Source organism: Phoca vitulina, unplaced genomic scaffold, assembly GCF_004348235.1.
Source record: "Phoca vitulina isolate PV1807 unplaced genomic scaffold, GSC_HSeal_1.0 scaffold30, whole genome shotgun sequence".
NCBI lineage: Eukaryota > Metazoa > Chordata > Mammalia > Carnivora > Phocidae > Phoca > Phoca vitulina.
Window position 1 is genome coordinate 1,450,368 of NW_022589733.1, and position 16,561 is coordinate 1,466,928.

General features: G+C 39.0%; 1 protein-coding gene across 4 annotated transcripts in view; it reads left to right on the forward strand.

The window, feature by feature from the left end:
• Positions 1–16,561, forward strand: part of PHKB (phosphorylase kinase regulatory subunit beta) — a 288,711-nt gene that overhangs the window by 221,759 nt on the left and 50,391 nt on the right. For all 4 annotated transcript variants that reach the window (XM_032424177.1, XM_032424179.1, XM_032424180.1 and 1 more), the window contains 2 exons: positions 14,185–14,240; positions 14,757–14,850. In XM_032424177.1, coding sequence (XP_032280068.1) covers positions 14,185–14,240; positions 14,757–14,850 — 150 coding nt within the window. The remainder of the gene's footprint in view (positions 1–14,184; positions 14,241–14,756; positions 14,851–16,561) is intronic.

Consider the following 16,561-nt stretch of genomic DNA (forward strand, 5'->3'; position numbering starts at 1 on the left):
GATGATTTGTGTATTGTTAATAAATATAAACAACAATACTTTAAAAAGCAAGATTCTTCTTTCAGACCACCATATGAGCACCAACTGTCTTTCTTTTAATATAAGGTGCTGTATATAAGCTAGGTAAGAAAAGTGAGCATTGGGGCCCCTCAAGGGGTTCACTCTGTAGTTATACAGACCACTCATAAGCATGCAAAATGAGACAATATGAGTATTGTCAAGTAACTCATACAGACATTACCTGCTCTTGCTGACAGGAGACAGAAGATATATGGATACCCTGATGTTTGGTGAGTTTATGGAGACTGTGTTGAAAAAGTGGGTCAGGATCTAGATAGACAGGAACAAAGGAGCAGTTCAAATGTAGGAGGATAGAAGAACAGTAGACAGAAACTTGATATGGACAAGAGTGAACTGTTTTTAGTGGAGTGCTCTTAGGCAAACAGATGGGAGATAAATAGGGGAACCACAGGTAACAGTGACATTGTAAAGGTCTTCTGGAAGTTGGGCCTTTATTTGGGAAGCCCTTGTTTTAGAGCATAGAAGTTACATCCCAAACATTACATAAACATATGTTTACTCACCCATATTTCCTCCCTTTTCTTCATTCATTCAACAAGTATTTTTGACCACTTCCTTTGTGTAAATCATAAGAAATTCATAAGAAAATTCACCTGACCATAAAATACAGAAGATGGGCAGAGGCAAGTATGAAGCAGAAAGTTAAAGAAGTGTATTACAATAATTCAGAATTGTGGTTGTATTTCTAGAGCTGATGAGAAGGCTAATGTGTTTTGAACACTTAAGAGGATATGTCAGACACTGTGTTAAATGCTTATATGTGCTCTGTATTATCCTCATAATCCCATGAAGTAGATACTTTTATTATTCCAGTTTACCAATGAAGAAACAGAGGGTTAGCAAGGAAGACTGACAGAGAGAGAATGACAGAACAAATAGTATAACTATCATGTGTTTAGCAGATCAGTTTGTAAATATATTACATGCCCTCTTTTGTTTGATTCTACCCCTCCGTGGTAGGCAGCCTACATATCATTATTCCCATTTTACAGATAAACACAGAATTGAGAAACTTGCTTGAGCAATCATTCATCAAATGATAGGCACCACCTATATGCTCAGGTACTCTTCTAGGCAATGGGGACATAGCAATGGACAAGATAGATCAAGGTTCCTGTCTTCTGGGAGTTACTTTCTGGTGGGAATGAATAACATTGAACATTTGAGTAAATAATGCAATATAATTTCTGGAGTTGATAAGTACTATGAAGTAGACAAAATAAGGTAAAATGATAGAGAAGGGCTGGCTGTGGTAGAGAGAGAAGACCTTTCTGAGGAAGGGGTAATTGTTGAGACCTGCATAACGAGAAGACATTCACAAAACAATTGGAAAGGAAAAACATTCCAAACAGAAGTTCAACAAATGCAAAGGCCCTGTGATAGGAACACAGCTGGCTTGTTCAAGGGACAGACAGAACCCATTGTGGCTAAAACATGATGAAGGAAAGGAGGGAGAATGAGAAAGAAGAGGTAGGCTAGAGCTAGATCATGCAAGCCGTGGTAGGCCATGGTAAGTAGTTTGGTTCTTATTCTGTGGGCAACAGGAAACGACTGGAGAGTTATAAACAGTCTATTTCTGTATGTATGCATGGGAATAGGATGGAATAAGGTGGTGGTGAGATGGTATGATTTACACTTTTTGAAAAAACATCCTCATTGCTGTTTGCAGAATGGACTACTGTGAACGGTGGGGTAAGACTGAGGTAGTTACAACAGTTAATTGACCAAGTGAAAGATCATGACAACTTTGAGTAGGGTGGTCGCAGCAGTGAAGGTGGACAGAAGTGGTGTGTTTGAGACATGCTTTAGAGGTAGAACCAATATAACTGGTGAATTAGCAGCATATTAGAGAGGTAGACACTATAATGGTTTTTTTTTAATAATAAAAGCCAGATTTATAATTCCAATTAATGATACAGTGAGGCTGGATTTTTACATGGCATTAACATTTTTTGAAGGATATGAGGTTCTCTAATATAATTAATACACATAGTTCATTCATAACTAATGTTTTAGGCACTGCATAAAATCAACATAAAAAGCATTTTCTGCCAGACAGTAAACTAGGTCTAGTTTGCTCTGTGCCGTTAAGTAGCTTTGTGACTTCAGCAAGCCTTACTGTTCTGAACTTCAATTTCAGCCTTGAAAACCTAGGCATCTGAAAGAGTTCTGTGATGCCAATTATCCCTCCAAAATATTATGAGAATGAAAATCATTAGTTGAAATTATTGCAAGGATTTCACATTACTGTGTTTATGATCTTGTCCTGATACATGTTGTTCACATGTATGTGTACGTGTGTGTAATTTTAGGAAGGAATTTGATCAAGAGTATAATTCCAGGGTACGCAAGTGTAGATATCTCTGGATTTGCTGTCAAACGATGTGATTCTCAATTTCTGGCAGTGTGACATAAGGCAAAGGACTTAGCCTTCTGAGCCCATAGTGCAAGGGCTCTATCTCCATCCTTCTCTGTATCTCTGCTCCATCCCAGATTTCCTGTTTCTCCAAGGGCAGGGGGCCAAAGCTTGTTCATCTCCATCTTTGCCACAGCTGGACAAGACGAGTACAACACACACTTGTTTTCTGGTGAAATGGAATTTCATTTTCTGTTTTTTGCCTTTTTTTTTTTTTTATTTTAGGGAAATTCTCCCCTATTTTATATCATTTTTTCTGGCTATTTTATTATGTTATGTTAGTCGCCATACATTACATCATTAGTTTTTGATATAATGTCCATGATTCATTGTTTGTGTATAACACACAGTGCTCCATTCAGAACGTGCCCTCTTTAATACCCATCACCAGGCTAATCCATGCCCCCAACCCCCGCCCCTCTAGAACCCTCAGTTTCTTAGAGTCCATAGTCTTTCATGGTTTGTCTCCCCCTCCGATTTCCCCCCCTTCATTTTTCCCCTCCTGCTATCTTCTTCTTCTTCTTCTTCTTTTTTTTTTTTTTAACATGTAATGCATTCTTTCTTTCAGGGGTACAGGTCTATGATTCAGCAGTCTTACACAATTCACAGCGCTCACCATAGCACATACCCTCCCCAATGTCTATCACCCAGCCACCCCATCCATCCCACCTCCCACCACTCCAGCCACCCTCAGTTTGTTTCCTGAGATTAAGAATTCCTCATATCGGGTATTATGCTGAGCGAAATAAGTCAAACAGAGAAAGACATGTATCATATGACCTCACTGATATGAGGAATTCTTAATCTCAGAAAACAAACTGAGGGTTGCTGGAGTGGGGGGTGGGGTGGGAGGGATGGGGTCACTGGGTGATAGACACTGGGGAGGGTATGTGCTCTGGTAAGCGCTGTGAACTGTGCAAGACTGTTGAATCTCAGATCTGTACCTCTGAAACAAATAATGCAATATATGTTAAGAAAGAAAAAAGAATGGGGCGCCTGGGTGGCTCAGTCATTAAGCGTCTGCCTTCAGCTCGGGTCATGATCCCAGGGTCCTGGGATCGAGCCCCGCATCGGGCTCCCTGCTCAGCGGGAAGCCTGCTTCTCCCTCTCCCACTCCCCCTGCTTGTGTTCCTGCTCTCACTATCTCTCTCTCAAATAAATAAATAAAATCTTTAAAAAAAAAAAAAAAAGAAAGAAAAAAGAAGAAGAATGTAGCAGGAGGGGAAGAATGAAGGGGGGGAAATCGGAGGGGGAGAAGAACCATGAGAGACGATGGACTCTGAAAAACAAACTGAGGGTTCTAGAGGGGAGGGGGGTGGGAGGATGGGTTAGCCTGGTGATGGGTATTAAAGAGGGCACGTTCTGCATGGAGCACTGGGTGTTATGCACAAACAATGAATCATGGAACACTATATCTAAAACTAATGAAGTAAGGTATGGGGATTAACATAACAATAAAAAAATTTAAAAAAAAGAATTCTTCATATCAGTGAGATCATATGTTACATGTCTTTCTCTGATTGACTTATTTCGCTGAGCATAATACCCTCCAGTTCCATACACGTCATTGCAAATGGCAAGATTTCATTCCTTTTGATAGCTGCATAATATTCCATTGTATATATATACCACTGCTTCTTTATCCATTCATCTGTCGATGGACATCTTGGCTCTTTCCATAGTTTGGCTATTGTGGACATTGCTGCTATAAACATCAGGGTGCACGTACCCCTTCGGATCCCTACATTTGTATCTTTGGGGTAAATACCCAGTAGTGCAATTGCTGGATCATAGGGTACCTCTATTTTCAACTTTTGGAGGAACCTCCATACTGTTTTCCAGAGTAGCTGCACCAACTTGCATTCCCACCAACAGTGTAGGAGGGTTCCCCTTTCTCTGCAACCCCGCCAACATCTGTCGTTTCCTGACTTGTTAATTTGAGCCATTCTGACTGGTGTGAGGTGGTATCTCATTGAGGTTTAGATTTGGATTTCCCTGATGCTGAGCGATGTTGAGCACTTTTTCATGTGTCTGTTGGCCTTTTGGATGTCTTCTTTGGAAAAGTGTCTGTTCATGTCTTCTGCCCATTTTTTGATTGGATCATTTGTTCTTTTGGTGTTGAGTTTGATAAGTTCTTTATAGATTTTGGATACTAGCCCTTTATCTGATACGTCATTTGCAAATATCTTCTCCCATTCGGTTGATTGTCTTTTGGTTTTGTTGACTGTTTCTTTTGCTGTGCAAAAGCTTTTTATCTTGATGAAGTCCCAATAGTTCATTTTTGCCCTTGCTTCCCTTGCCTTTGGTGATGTTTCTAGGAAGAAGTTGCTGCGGCTGAGGTCGAAGAGGTTGCTGCCTGTGTTCTCCTTTAGGATTTTGATGGACTCCTATCTCACATTGAGTTCTTTCAACCATTTGGAGTCTATTTTTGTGTGTGGTGTAAGGAAATGGTCCAGTTTCATTCTTCTGCACGTGGCTGTCCAATTTTCCCAACACTCTTTGTTGAAGAGACTTTTTTCCATTGGACATTCTTTCCTGCTTGGTTGAAGATTAGTTGACCATAGAGTTGAGGGTCCATTTCTGGGCTCTCTCTTCTGTTCCATTGATCTATGTGTCTGTTTTTGTGCCAGTGCCATACTGTCTTGATGATGACAGCTTTGTAATAGAGCTGGAAGTCCAGAATTGTGATACTGCCAGCTTTGCTTTTCTTTTTCAACATTCCTTTGGCTATTTGGGATCTTTTCTGGTTCCATACAAATTTTAGGATTATTTGTTCCATTTCTTTGAAAAAAGTGGATGGTATTTTGATGGGGATTGCATTGAATGTGTAGATTGCTCTAGGTAGCATTGACATCTTCACAATATTTGTTCTTCCAATCCATGAGCATGGAATGTTTCTCCATTTCTTTGTGTCTTCCTGAATTTCTTTCATGAGTATTTTATAGTTTTCTGAGTGCAGATCCTTTGCCTCTTTGGTTAGATTTATTCCTAGGTATCTTATGGTTTTGGGTGCAATTGTAAATGGGATCGACTCCTTAATTTCTCTTTCTTCTGTCTTGTTGTTGTTGTATAGGAATGCCACTGATTTCTGTGCATTGATTTTACTTCCTGCCACTTTACTGAATTCCTGTATGAGTTCTAGCAGTTTTGGGGTGGAGTCTTTTGGGTTTTCCACATAAAGTATCATATCATCTGCAAAGAGTGAGAGTTTGACTTCTTCTTTGCCAATTTGGATGCCTTTGATTTCTTTTTGTTGTCTGATTGCTGTGGCTAGGACTTCTAATACTATGTTGAATAGCAGTGGTGATAGTGGACATCCCTGCTGTGTTCCTGACCTTCGGGGGAAAGCTCTCAGTTTTTCCCCATTGAGAATGATATTCGCTGTGGGCTTTTAATAGATGGGTTTTATGATATTGAGGTATGTTCCCTCTATCCCTGTGCTCTGAAGAGTTTTGATCAAGAAAGGATGCTGTACTTCGTCAAATGCTTTTTCTGCATCTATTGAGAGGATCATATGGTTCTTGTTCTTTCTTTTATTAATGTATTGTATCACGATTGATTTGTGGATGTTGAACCAACCTTGTAGCCCAGGGATAAATCCCACTTGGTTGTGGTGAATAATCCTTTCATAATACATTCTTATAATTGTTAGTATTTCTTTGGTGTTGGTTGTGATCTCTCCTCTTTCATTCATGATTTTATTTATTTTGGTCATTTCTCTTTTCTTTTTGATAAGTCCGGCCAGGGGTTTATCAATCTTGTTAATTCTTTCAAAGAACCAGCTCCTAGTTTTGTTGATCTGTTCTACTGTTCTTTTGGTTTCTATTTCATTGATTTTTGCTCTGATCTTTATTATTTCTCTTCTCCTGCTGGATTTAGGCTTTATTTGCTGTTCTCTCTCCAGCTCCTTCAGGTGTAGGGTTAGGTTGTGTATTTGAGACCTTTCTTGTTTCTTGAGAAAGGCTTGTATTGCTATATACTTTCCTCTTAGGACTGCCTTTGCTGCATCCCAAAGATTTTTTAACAGTTGTGTTTTCATTTTCATTTGTTTCCGTGATTTTTTTAAATTCTTCTTCAATTTCCTTGTTGACCCATTCATTCTTTAATGCTCTTTAGCCTCCATGTATTTGAGTTCTTTCCGACTTTCCTCTGATTGAGTTCTAGTTTCAAAGCATTGTGGTCTGAAAATGTGCAGGGAATGACCCAATCATTTGGTACTGGTTGAGACCTGATTTGTGACCTAGGATGTGATCTATGATAGAGAATGTTCCATGAGCACTAGAGAAGAATGTGTATTCTGTTGCTTTGGGATGGAATGTTCTGAATATATCTGTGAAGTCCATTTGGTCCAGTGTGTCATTTAAAGTGTTTATTTCCTTGTTGATATTTTGCTTAGATGATCTGTCCATTTCAGTGAAGGGGGTGTTATTGTTGTCGATGTGTTTCTTTGCATTTGTTATTAATTGGCTTATATAATTGGCTGCTCCCAATTTAGGGGCATAGATATTTACAATTGTTAGATCTTCTTGTTGGATAGACCCATTAAGTAGGATATAGTGTCCTTCTCATCTCTTATTATAGTCTTTGTTTTCAAATCTAATTTGTCTGATATAAGGATTGCCACCCCAGCTTTCTTTTGGTGTCCATTAGCATGGTAAATGGTTTTCCACCCCCTCACTTTAAATCTGGGGGTGTCTTTGGGTCTAAAATGAGTCTCTTGCAGACAGCATATCGATGGGTCTTTTTTTTTTATCCAATCTGATAGCCTTTGTCTTTTGATTGGGGCATTTAGCCCATTTACATTCAAGGTAACTATTGAAAGATATGAATTTAGTGCCATTGTATTGCCTGCAAGGTGACTGTTACTGTATATTGTCTGTGTTCCTTTCTGGTCTGTGTTACTTTTAAGCTCTCTCTTTGCTTAGAGGATCCCTTTTAATATTTCTTGTAGGGTTCGTTTCGTGTTTGCAAATTCCTTTAGTTTTTGTTTGTCCTGGAAGCTTTTTATCTCTCCTTCTATTTTCAATGACAGCCTAGCTGGATATAGTATTCTTGGCTGCATGTTTTTCTCATTTAGTGCTCTGAATATATCATGCCAGTCCTTTCTGGCCTGCCAGGTCTCTGTGGATAGGTCTGTTGCCAATCTCATGTTTCTACCATTGTAGGTTACATATCTCTTCTCCCGAGCTCCTTTCAGGATTTTCTCTTTGTCTCTGAGACTCGTAAGTTTTACTATCAGATGTCAGGGTGTTGACCTATTTTCATTGATTTTGAGGGGGTTTCTCTGTGCCTCCTGGATTTTGATGCCTGTGTCCTTCCCCATATTAGGGAAGTTCTCTGCTATAATTTGCTCCTATATACCTTCTGCCCCTCTCTCTCTTTCTTCTTCTGGGATCCCAATTATTCTAATGTTATTTTGTCTTATGGTATTGCTTAGCTCTCGAATTCTGCCCTCATGATCCAGTAGTTGTTTATCTCTCTTTTTCTCAGCTTCTTGATTCTCCATCATTTGGTCTTCTGTATCACTAATGCGCTCTTCTGCCTCATTTATCCTAGCAGTTAGAGCCTCCATTTTTGATTGCACCTCATTAATAGCCTTTTTGATTTCGACTTGGTTAGATTTTAGTTCTTTTATTTCTCCAGAAAGGGTTTCTCTGATATCTTCCATGTTTTTTTCAAGCCCAGCTAGTATCTTTAAAATCATCATTCTGAACTCTAGTTCCAACATCCAACTAATGTCCGTATTGATTAGGTCCTTGGCAGTCAGTACTGCCTCGTGTTCTTTTTGTTGAGGTGATTTTTTTCCGTCTTGTCATTTTGTCCAGAGGAGAATAGATGAATGAGAGAACAAAATGCTAACAGGGTAACAGTGACCCCAGAAAAATATACACTAAACGAATCAGAAGAGACCTGAAACTGGGGGGAAAGAAAGAAAAAAGAAAAAAAAAATGAAAAAGAAAAATATGAAAAACAAACAAACAAAAAAACAGAATATGATCAAATATGATCAGGCCGGTGCATAGATCAGTGCCACACACTAGATTTTGGTCGTATTTTGGTCTGTTAGAAGAAAGTGCCTCCCAAAATTTTAAAAAAAGAAAAGCTTATATATGTACAAAAATAAGGGTAAATACGATGAAGGGATGGAATATGACTGTAAAGATGAAAATTATAAAAGATTTTATAAAAAGAATGATAAGAAGTTGGTTGAAAAAACAAAGAAGAGGATTAAAAAAAAAGGGGGGGATAGAATGTGATCAGGCAGGAGACTAGAACAAAGCCATACAGTAGAGATTTAGGGTATATTTTGATCTGTTAGAAGAAACTATATCCCAAAATTTTAAAGAGAGAACAACTTTATATATATATATACCAAAAATAAGGTTAACTACTTTGAAGGGATAGAATATGACTCTAAAAATGAAAAATAAAAAATATTTTTTAAAAAAGGGATTGATAAGATGTTGGTTGAAAAAGGGAAAAAGAAAAATTAAAAAAAAAAAAAGTAAAAGACAAAAAAGAAAATTAAAAAAATTAACTTTGAAAGACTAAAGAATCATGGTGAAAAAGCCTTGAATTCTATGTCCAGTATTACCCTAGTGCTGGAGTTCTGCCACTCTCATTGATCGGTAAACTTGGTCTTGGCTGGCTGTTCTTGCTGATCAACCTGGAGTGGGGCCTGTTGCCGTGGTTCCCAAATGTCTTTGCCGGAGGTGGAATTGCCCTGCCCTTGCTGGGGCGGGCCTAAGTAATCTGCTCGATTTTGCTCTCGGGAGCTTTTGTTCCCTGCAAGCTTTCTGTACAGCTTTGGAGGACAAGAGTGAAAATGGCGGCCTCCCAATCTCCACTCCAGAGGAGGCGAGAGCTCGGGGCCCCACTCCTCAGTGAGCCCCCAGAGAAAAGCAGTCAATCACTCCTGTGTCCTCTGTCTTCAGTCGCACTCCGTGCTCACCCAGCCTGTGACCGAGCGTTTCTATCTGTGGCACCTGACTCTGTGTGGAGTCTCTAAACCCAGCACATCCCTGTGGTGCGCTCCGGCGCCTCTCCTCCCCGGGAGAGGAAGGGGAATCTCCCCGGATATGCCGCTTGTTGGGTCCCTGCTGGAGGAGCAGTGGCCTGACTGTGCCGCGGATCATGGTTTATGGCAACCCCGAGCTGAGAGCCTGCCCCTCAGCTCCGTCTCTGCAGCCGGCTTCCCCGCTTTGATACCTGGGAGCTCTGCTGCACTCAGGCACTCCTGGTCTTTTTGTGACCCCGAGGGTCCTGAGACCACACTGTCCCAGTGAGGGTTCCACCTCCCGCTTAGCCACTGGAGCAACGTCCCTCAGCGGAGCCGACTTCTAAAAGTTCCGATTTTGTGCTCCACGGCTCTATCACTTGCCAGAAGTGGTGGACGGAGGCCCCCTCCCCCGCCGTCTATCTTCCCGAGTATCGCCTCAGATTCACTTCTCCACACATCCTACCTTCCAGAAAGTGGTCGCTTTTCTGTTCAGAGAGTTGCTGCTATTCTTTTCTTTGATCTCTTGTTGAGTTTGTAGGTGTTCAGAATGGTTTGACACCTATCTAGCTGAATTCCTGGGACCAGATGAAATTTAGGTCTCCTACTCCTCTGTCATCTTGTTCCTCCCACCTCCAGATACTGTAATGTTTAAGAGATAGATGAGACCGCCCAGATTTGGATTTCCCCTTTGCCACTTATTATCTGTGTGATGTTAGCTAAATTTTTTTTTAACAACTCCATGCCTCAGTTGTCTCATCAGTAAATGAGAATAGTAGTTCCCTACCAAGTATGGGTGTTTTGATGAGTAACTAATTTACTGTGGTTACATGGTGCTCAATAACTTATCTTTTTGTTGTTGTTGATATTGGTTAGGAGGTTTGAGGAAAAAAGAGTCAAGAATGATTTACACGTTTTTGGCTAGATCAGGTCTTAAAGAGGTAAGAAATACTTTGATGATGCGTGGTTTTAAGGATGGAATTCAGTGGTTCAGTCTTGTCCATGACAAATTTAAGGCATCTATTAGATGACCTGGATCATGCAGGATCAAGTGATTGATGGGACTTGTATGTGGACCTTTCAATTTTAACATCTGCCCCCTTTCCACTCTCTGAGAGGCAGAATAACTGAGTGAGTATGAGCAAAGATGCTGTAGTCAAATTGCCTGTGTCTGAATTCTAGCTCTGCTGTTAGCTAGCTCTCTATCCTTGGTAAGTTACTTAAGCTTTCTTTGCATCAGTTTTGTTATCTGGAAAATGGAAATAATAGTTTGTTATTATAAATTAATCGTTTGTTAGAACAGTGCCTTGCACATAGAATGTTGAGTGTTATGTGAAGTGTTTGTTGCTATGGTTGGTACTTTCCTATCCTGAATATTGCTACAGAAATGAAAAGAAGATTCAAGAAAAGAAGATTCATAGTTTATGAGTTAAAGATTAACAGGATTTTGATGACAAATTGGATATGGAGGGTAAGAAACAGGAGTCAAAGATGATTCTGACATTCTGAGCTGGAGTGAGCCTGTTTGGGGTGGAGGTAGGATTGGTGAGGAGTTGAGTTCAGGAACTTTTTTTTTTTTTTTTTTTTTTTTTTTTTTTAAGATTTTTATTATTTGACAGAGAGAGACACAGTGAGAGAGGGAACACAAGCAGGGGGAGTGGGAGAGGGAGAAGCAGACTCTCCGCCGAGCAGGGAGCCCGATGCGGGGCTCGATCCCAGGACCCTGGGATCATGACCTGAGCCGAAGGCAGATGCTTAACGACTGCGCCACCCAGGCGCCCCGAGTTCAGGAACTTTTAACTTTGGAAATAGCCAAGAGAAAATGTCTAGAAAGCAGTTAAAAATATGGGCACTAGAACTCAAGAGAAAGTTCAAGACTAGAAACATAAATATGAAATGATCTGCTTAGAGGTGATAATTAAAGCTACCAGAGTGATTGAGTTTGGTGAGAGAGACAAAGAAAGAGAAAGAAGTGGAATGAGAAGACCAAGGACTGAAGTGTGAGGATTTCCATCTCTAAAGGCAAAGTAGGTTAGATGGCGGAATGTAGAATTATAGAGGCAAGAAAGTTAAAAGGTAAGAAGATAGCTATAGTCTGTGTTTGAGAAATAAAAGGAGAGAAAATTGGAAAGTGGTTAAGTCACCTGAAGATTTTTTTTAAAAGATGTTTGGAATTCTTTGGAGAAGAACTAGCCATACAAAAATGGGGTAATGGATGGTCCTCATGTCTTAGAATGGTGGAAACCAATGAGATTTAGGGCAACTTAGGTATTAAAGCAAATCTCAACAAGGAAGAGAGGAGCAGCTGTCCTAGGATAGATGTGAAAATAGTAAATACAACTGCAGTAAGTTTTAGTGCCTTTATTTTTGTTAGGTGTCAAAACTGTGCCTAGCACTTTGTTCCTCCCTAAATCCTCAGCAATTCTCTGAGATAAGGACAATTATTATATTCTCTGCAGAATTGGAAACCACCTAAATGTCCATCAAAATAAACGTTCCTTAAATAAAGTATGGTATGTCCATGTAATATAATGTCCTGCAGCCATTTTTTTTAAAAAATTAGGTCTATACTACCAAAGAAAGGTATCAGTGAAATACTTTCACATGATAATAAACACATATTTGAAAGCTTGTCTGTTGTCCGTCTGTCCCAGGACACTCTAAACTCCTCATGGAGGGACACTGGGTTGTATTTATCTTGTAACATCAGGGTCTAGCATAGGGCTTGTATATTAGAATGCCTTAACTATTGATCAAATGAATGAGTACATAAATACATGTGAAATGGAGAGCACCATACCATACAGGCCTTGAGTATGTATATGCATACATACACGTGTGTGTGTACTTATGAACCTAAAAGGAGAAAATATTATAGTAATATTAAGGGAAATACCATCCAGAAATAGAAAATATTAATTACTGTTAGGAAGTTTTCAGAGAGACTTCATGGGTTTAGACAAAATGTTGGTGCTTTGAAGAAAATGGTGAAAACAGAGAAAAGATGGTTCCAGCTTTGGCAGTGAGAGGAAGGGAGCAACCGAGGTGGGACTACCCATGCCGAATTCTTTCTGGGGTATAAATAGGGTGCAGTGTCCCCTATGGGCTATGGTAAAGGCCTAAGATCATCATAGAAGTTTTGTGAATTTTAACTTTCCGAAATGCTGAGGTTTTACAATGAAAGAATTCTTCAGCCATGTAGTAGTCTCCTAACCAAATACTTAGTATGATTCAATATGTGTAGTGGGCATTTCAGATCTGAGTACTCTGTCATACAAGTAAAGACATTATCATAAAAGGTCTGTGATTCAAAAAAAAGATACCAATTTGCCAATTAGGATCTGTAAGCTGCCTTATTTATTGTTATTGAAATGTTATCTGCATTCTTGTATATGTATTCATTTGCTTTTTATTTAAGAATCCATAATTGTACTGAAGATTGTGGATAATTTGCCCACTCTAAGCTTACTTCTTTTGATGAAGTAAATAATAGATTTCATCTGAGAGAAATAGGCTTAATGTATTCATTTGGTGTTACAAATCTTGATGAGACTGTGAATAATTAATTTTTTCTCATCCTTCTGAGTAACATTAACTTTTAAGGTCTTCATCAAATAAAAATAGAATTTATGGCATTTTTAATGTGTATTTATTTTTGTTGGGTTGTTATATCATATTTTCTCTTATATATTCATTTAAATCACATGGAAGTCTGCCTGAAATGGCATTTTCACGATGATTCTGGGAACCATCCTTTTGATTGTATGATATTTACTGCTGATATATGTATTCTGGTGTTTCTTGCTTTCCATCATACATAAATTCTAGTGACATATTGAATACCATAGAGGGGAACTGACTGATGGTAAATCAGATATTTTATAGCATACTATTGGGAATGTTGGATTCATTACTATAAAGAAATTACATTTGATCAGTATTTTTAGAGCTTCCTAATACTGTAATTTATTGATACTTCTTAATGGTCTCTGTTAATACAGGCTTAAAATTGGGTTCATTTTAACAATGTGTAATATATGCTATAGTGAATCTTTTCCACACATACACGAAAAGAGTAGCAAATATCCAACAGTATCTTTGATTAGAACTATCAAGCCCAACAGCTTGTATTTAATGAACACAGTGTTAATTACATAGTCAACTGGGTAGTTCATTCTCTACTATAGGAACTATATATTAGAATAAAGCTATTTTGATATAAATGATGCCAAAGGAAAATTGGCTAAGAAGAAAGGAATAGCCTTATATGTGTTAAGATGTCAAATGAACAATTTTAACTCACAATCATTTTTTTACAGAGAATACAGAAGTTGGGTTTTTATTTTTAGTTCCTTCTCTTCCCTTCAGAGTTAAATGGCGGAAAATGACTCTCAGTCCCCAAACTACTCTTATGCGTCATTCAAAATAGGCCTGACAGGCTAGCCCTTCTGGTAGGGGTGAGATTTATGGTTTTCCATTCCTTGGTGTTCCATTACTCTGTCTACACCATCAAATTGATTAGTAGGCAGTGGAGAGCAAGGAAAGAGAGGTGACTGCATGGAGCCAGTAGGTGTCCATCATTTTAATGAACTACTTAGAGATGGTTAATATTGTCCTTGATTCTCATTGTAGCTGATGATGACCAGATCTTTTAAAATGTTTCTCCCCCCCCCCTTATTCTGTATTACAGGGCCCACTGGAAAATGATTTGGTAGTTCATGTAGCACTCATAGCAGAAAGCCAACGGTATGAAATCCAGATGGGTGGCGTGTTCCTTTGGGAGGAAAGGAGGGGGGCTTACTGCTTTATGTTGCAATATTGAGTATGGTGGTAGGGATTAATTTCACAGACCCCTTGACAGGGTTTCAAGGATGTCAGTAATGTTACTTTAAGTGCCAGAAAAACATTCTTTTCATGTTTAAAAATAATTTTGTTTTAGTTGATGTGAATATTAAAGACTATGTGACCTGTGCCAGTGTTGCCTGGGGTGTAGTTTTGAGAAGTTAGTGCAACGAATACTGGGAATTCCCAAAATCAGTGCTTACTCTTTCTGCCAGCCCCCAGAGCTCCCACCTGATGCCTTGTGAAGAACCCCAGAGGGCCTCTAGATCCCAGCACAGATGGCATATTCCTCACGTTGATAAATTAAAATGTTCTCCAAGCTAGCGTAGTCTCCTTCCTCCCCTCCTCCTCCTCCACCATTCTCCACATTCTACATGCATTGCCTAAAAATGTCTCTTGCTTTTTCCCTGTATCCTTTAGCCTTCAAGTTTTCCTCAACACGTATGGTATTCAGACTCAAACTCCTCAACAGGTGGAACCCATTCAGATTTGGGCTCAGCAGGAGCTGGTGAAAGTAAGTGATTCTACTTTACTGTCGACTTTGTGGAGGTGCTAGAGCATGATGATTAGACTTAGTTTACAGTCAGGTAGCATAGTTAAAATCTGATTCTGAGATAGTGTCATTAATCCAAAAGTCTTTCTAATTAAGTTGAGAAACGTACCTTATCAGACGTTGTTACTAAAAAAAACCCTGCATTGTGTGTGTATACATTATATTCATAGGTCTTATTGATTCTTACTTCTAAAGTCTATTACTGACCTAGACTGGGCACTTAAATAACAAATTAACCTGAATTTTCGTACCTTGTGTGTAAAATTAACCTTTACATTGGATTTGATAATTTTCCCTTAATTAACTATTAAAGGAAATTTCTCATCTAAATATTTATTGGTAATAACTACTTCCCTTTTTTTTTTGCCTTACTGTTTAGAGTCTGAAGTAATTCCCACCCTTTTGGTTTGCTCGGTCTCAAAGTAACATCTGAGTTTATTTTTGATGCGGTTACATACCTATTTAGACTGGATTAAAAGGTGACTTTGGGGGCCTTTTGCATGTACTGCTCTGCAGATGGATTCAGAAATGCCTGTTTAGGAATATTCCTGCCCATTCGGGACAGAAAATTGTTGACTTCCACATTTATTTATTTATTTATTTATTTTTAAAGATTTTTATTTATTTATTTGAGACAGCAAGAGTGAGAGAGAGAGAGAGAGAGAGAGCATAAGCAGGGGGGAGGGATAGAGAGAGAGGGAGAAGCAGACTCCCCACTATGCAGGGAGCCCGATTCCACCAGTTATTTATAAACCACCACTTCTACTTAGTAATTGTTAAAAACAATACAGGAATAAACTCTGAAGTGTTTGATGTAAGTGATTAGAATTTTCTCTCTCAAATAATCAAGATTAGCTCAGTTAGGTTGATACAAACTTTTGTGGTCAAAGCCTTGATGGTACAACAAGGAATTAAAGCTTAGAGAAGTGAGGTGCACATTGCATGGGAGGAGACAGGGCCTCAGAGTGTCACTGCTGATCAGACTGGACCCTATCCATTGTCAACAAAACCAGAACCTGGGTGTCAGATCACCCAGAGTACCAGCACTTTGAAAGCTCTTAAACCTCCTATAACAAATTTAGAGCTCTTTTCCCCTCTGATTAAAGAGGTAAGGCTGAAAATGCAAGGATCCCTAGAGTAGGTAACGCTCTGAAATCACACAAAGATGTAAATGGGTTTTGTGGTAGAAGAGGAGAGAGAACTGAGGATTCACGAAGCAAGGAGAGGAGGCAGCATGAAGTGGAGAAAATCTAAGGCTCTAACACTCTATCATTACTGGCTATATTTGCTGATACACTTTTTATGGTCCCTCACTGAAAGCTCCAGAGAATAGTAACAAAGATTATTGTTCTTTGATAAACATGTGCTCAAAGCAAATAAACCTGACTCCATTTTTTTCAGGCCTAATTTATATTGCAACTTTTTTATGGTAGGTGAATCTGTACTCTACTAGACAACATGTAGTCAAGATTTAAAAGATAAGCATGGCTTCTGGCATTTTATTCATTCATTCATTAGTGAACACCTGCTGTGTGCAGAATTTTGTGTGAGGCACTCAGATAAAATGGCTCTGTGCTCTGTCCCTGTTCTCAGTAAACTCTGAGTCTACTGGTATGAAAGGAAAAATAGTTAATTACAATCCACCTTGATTTGTGCTATAATAGATGTTTAT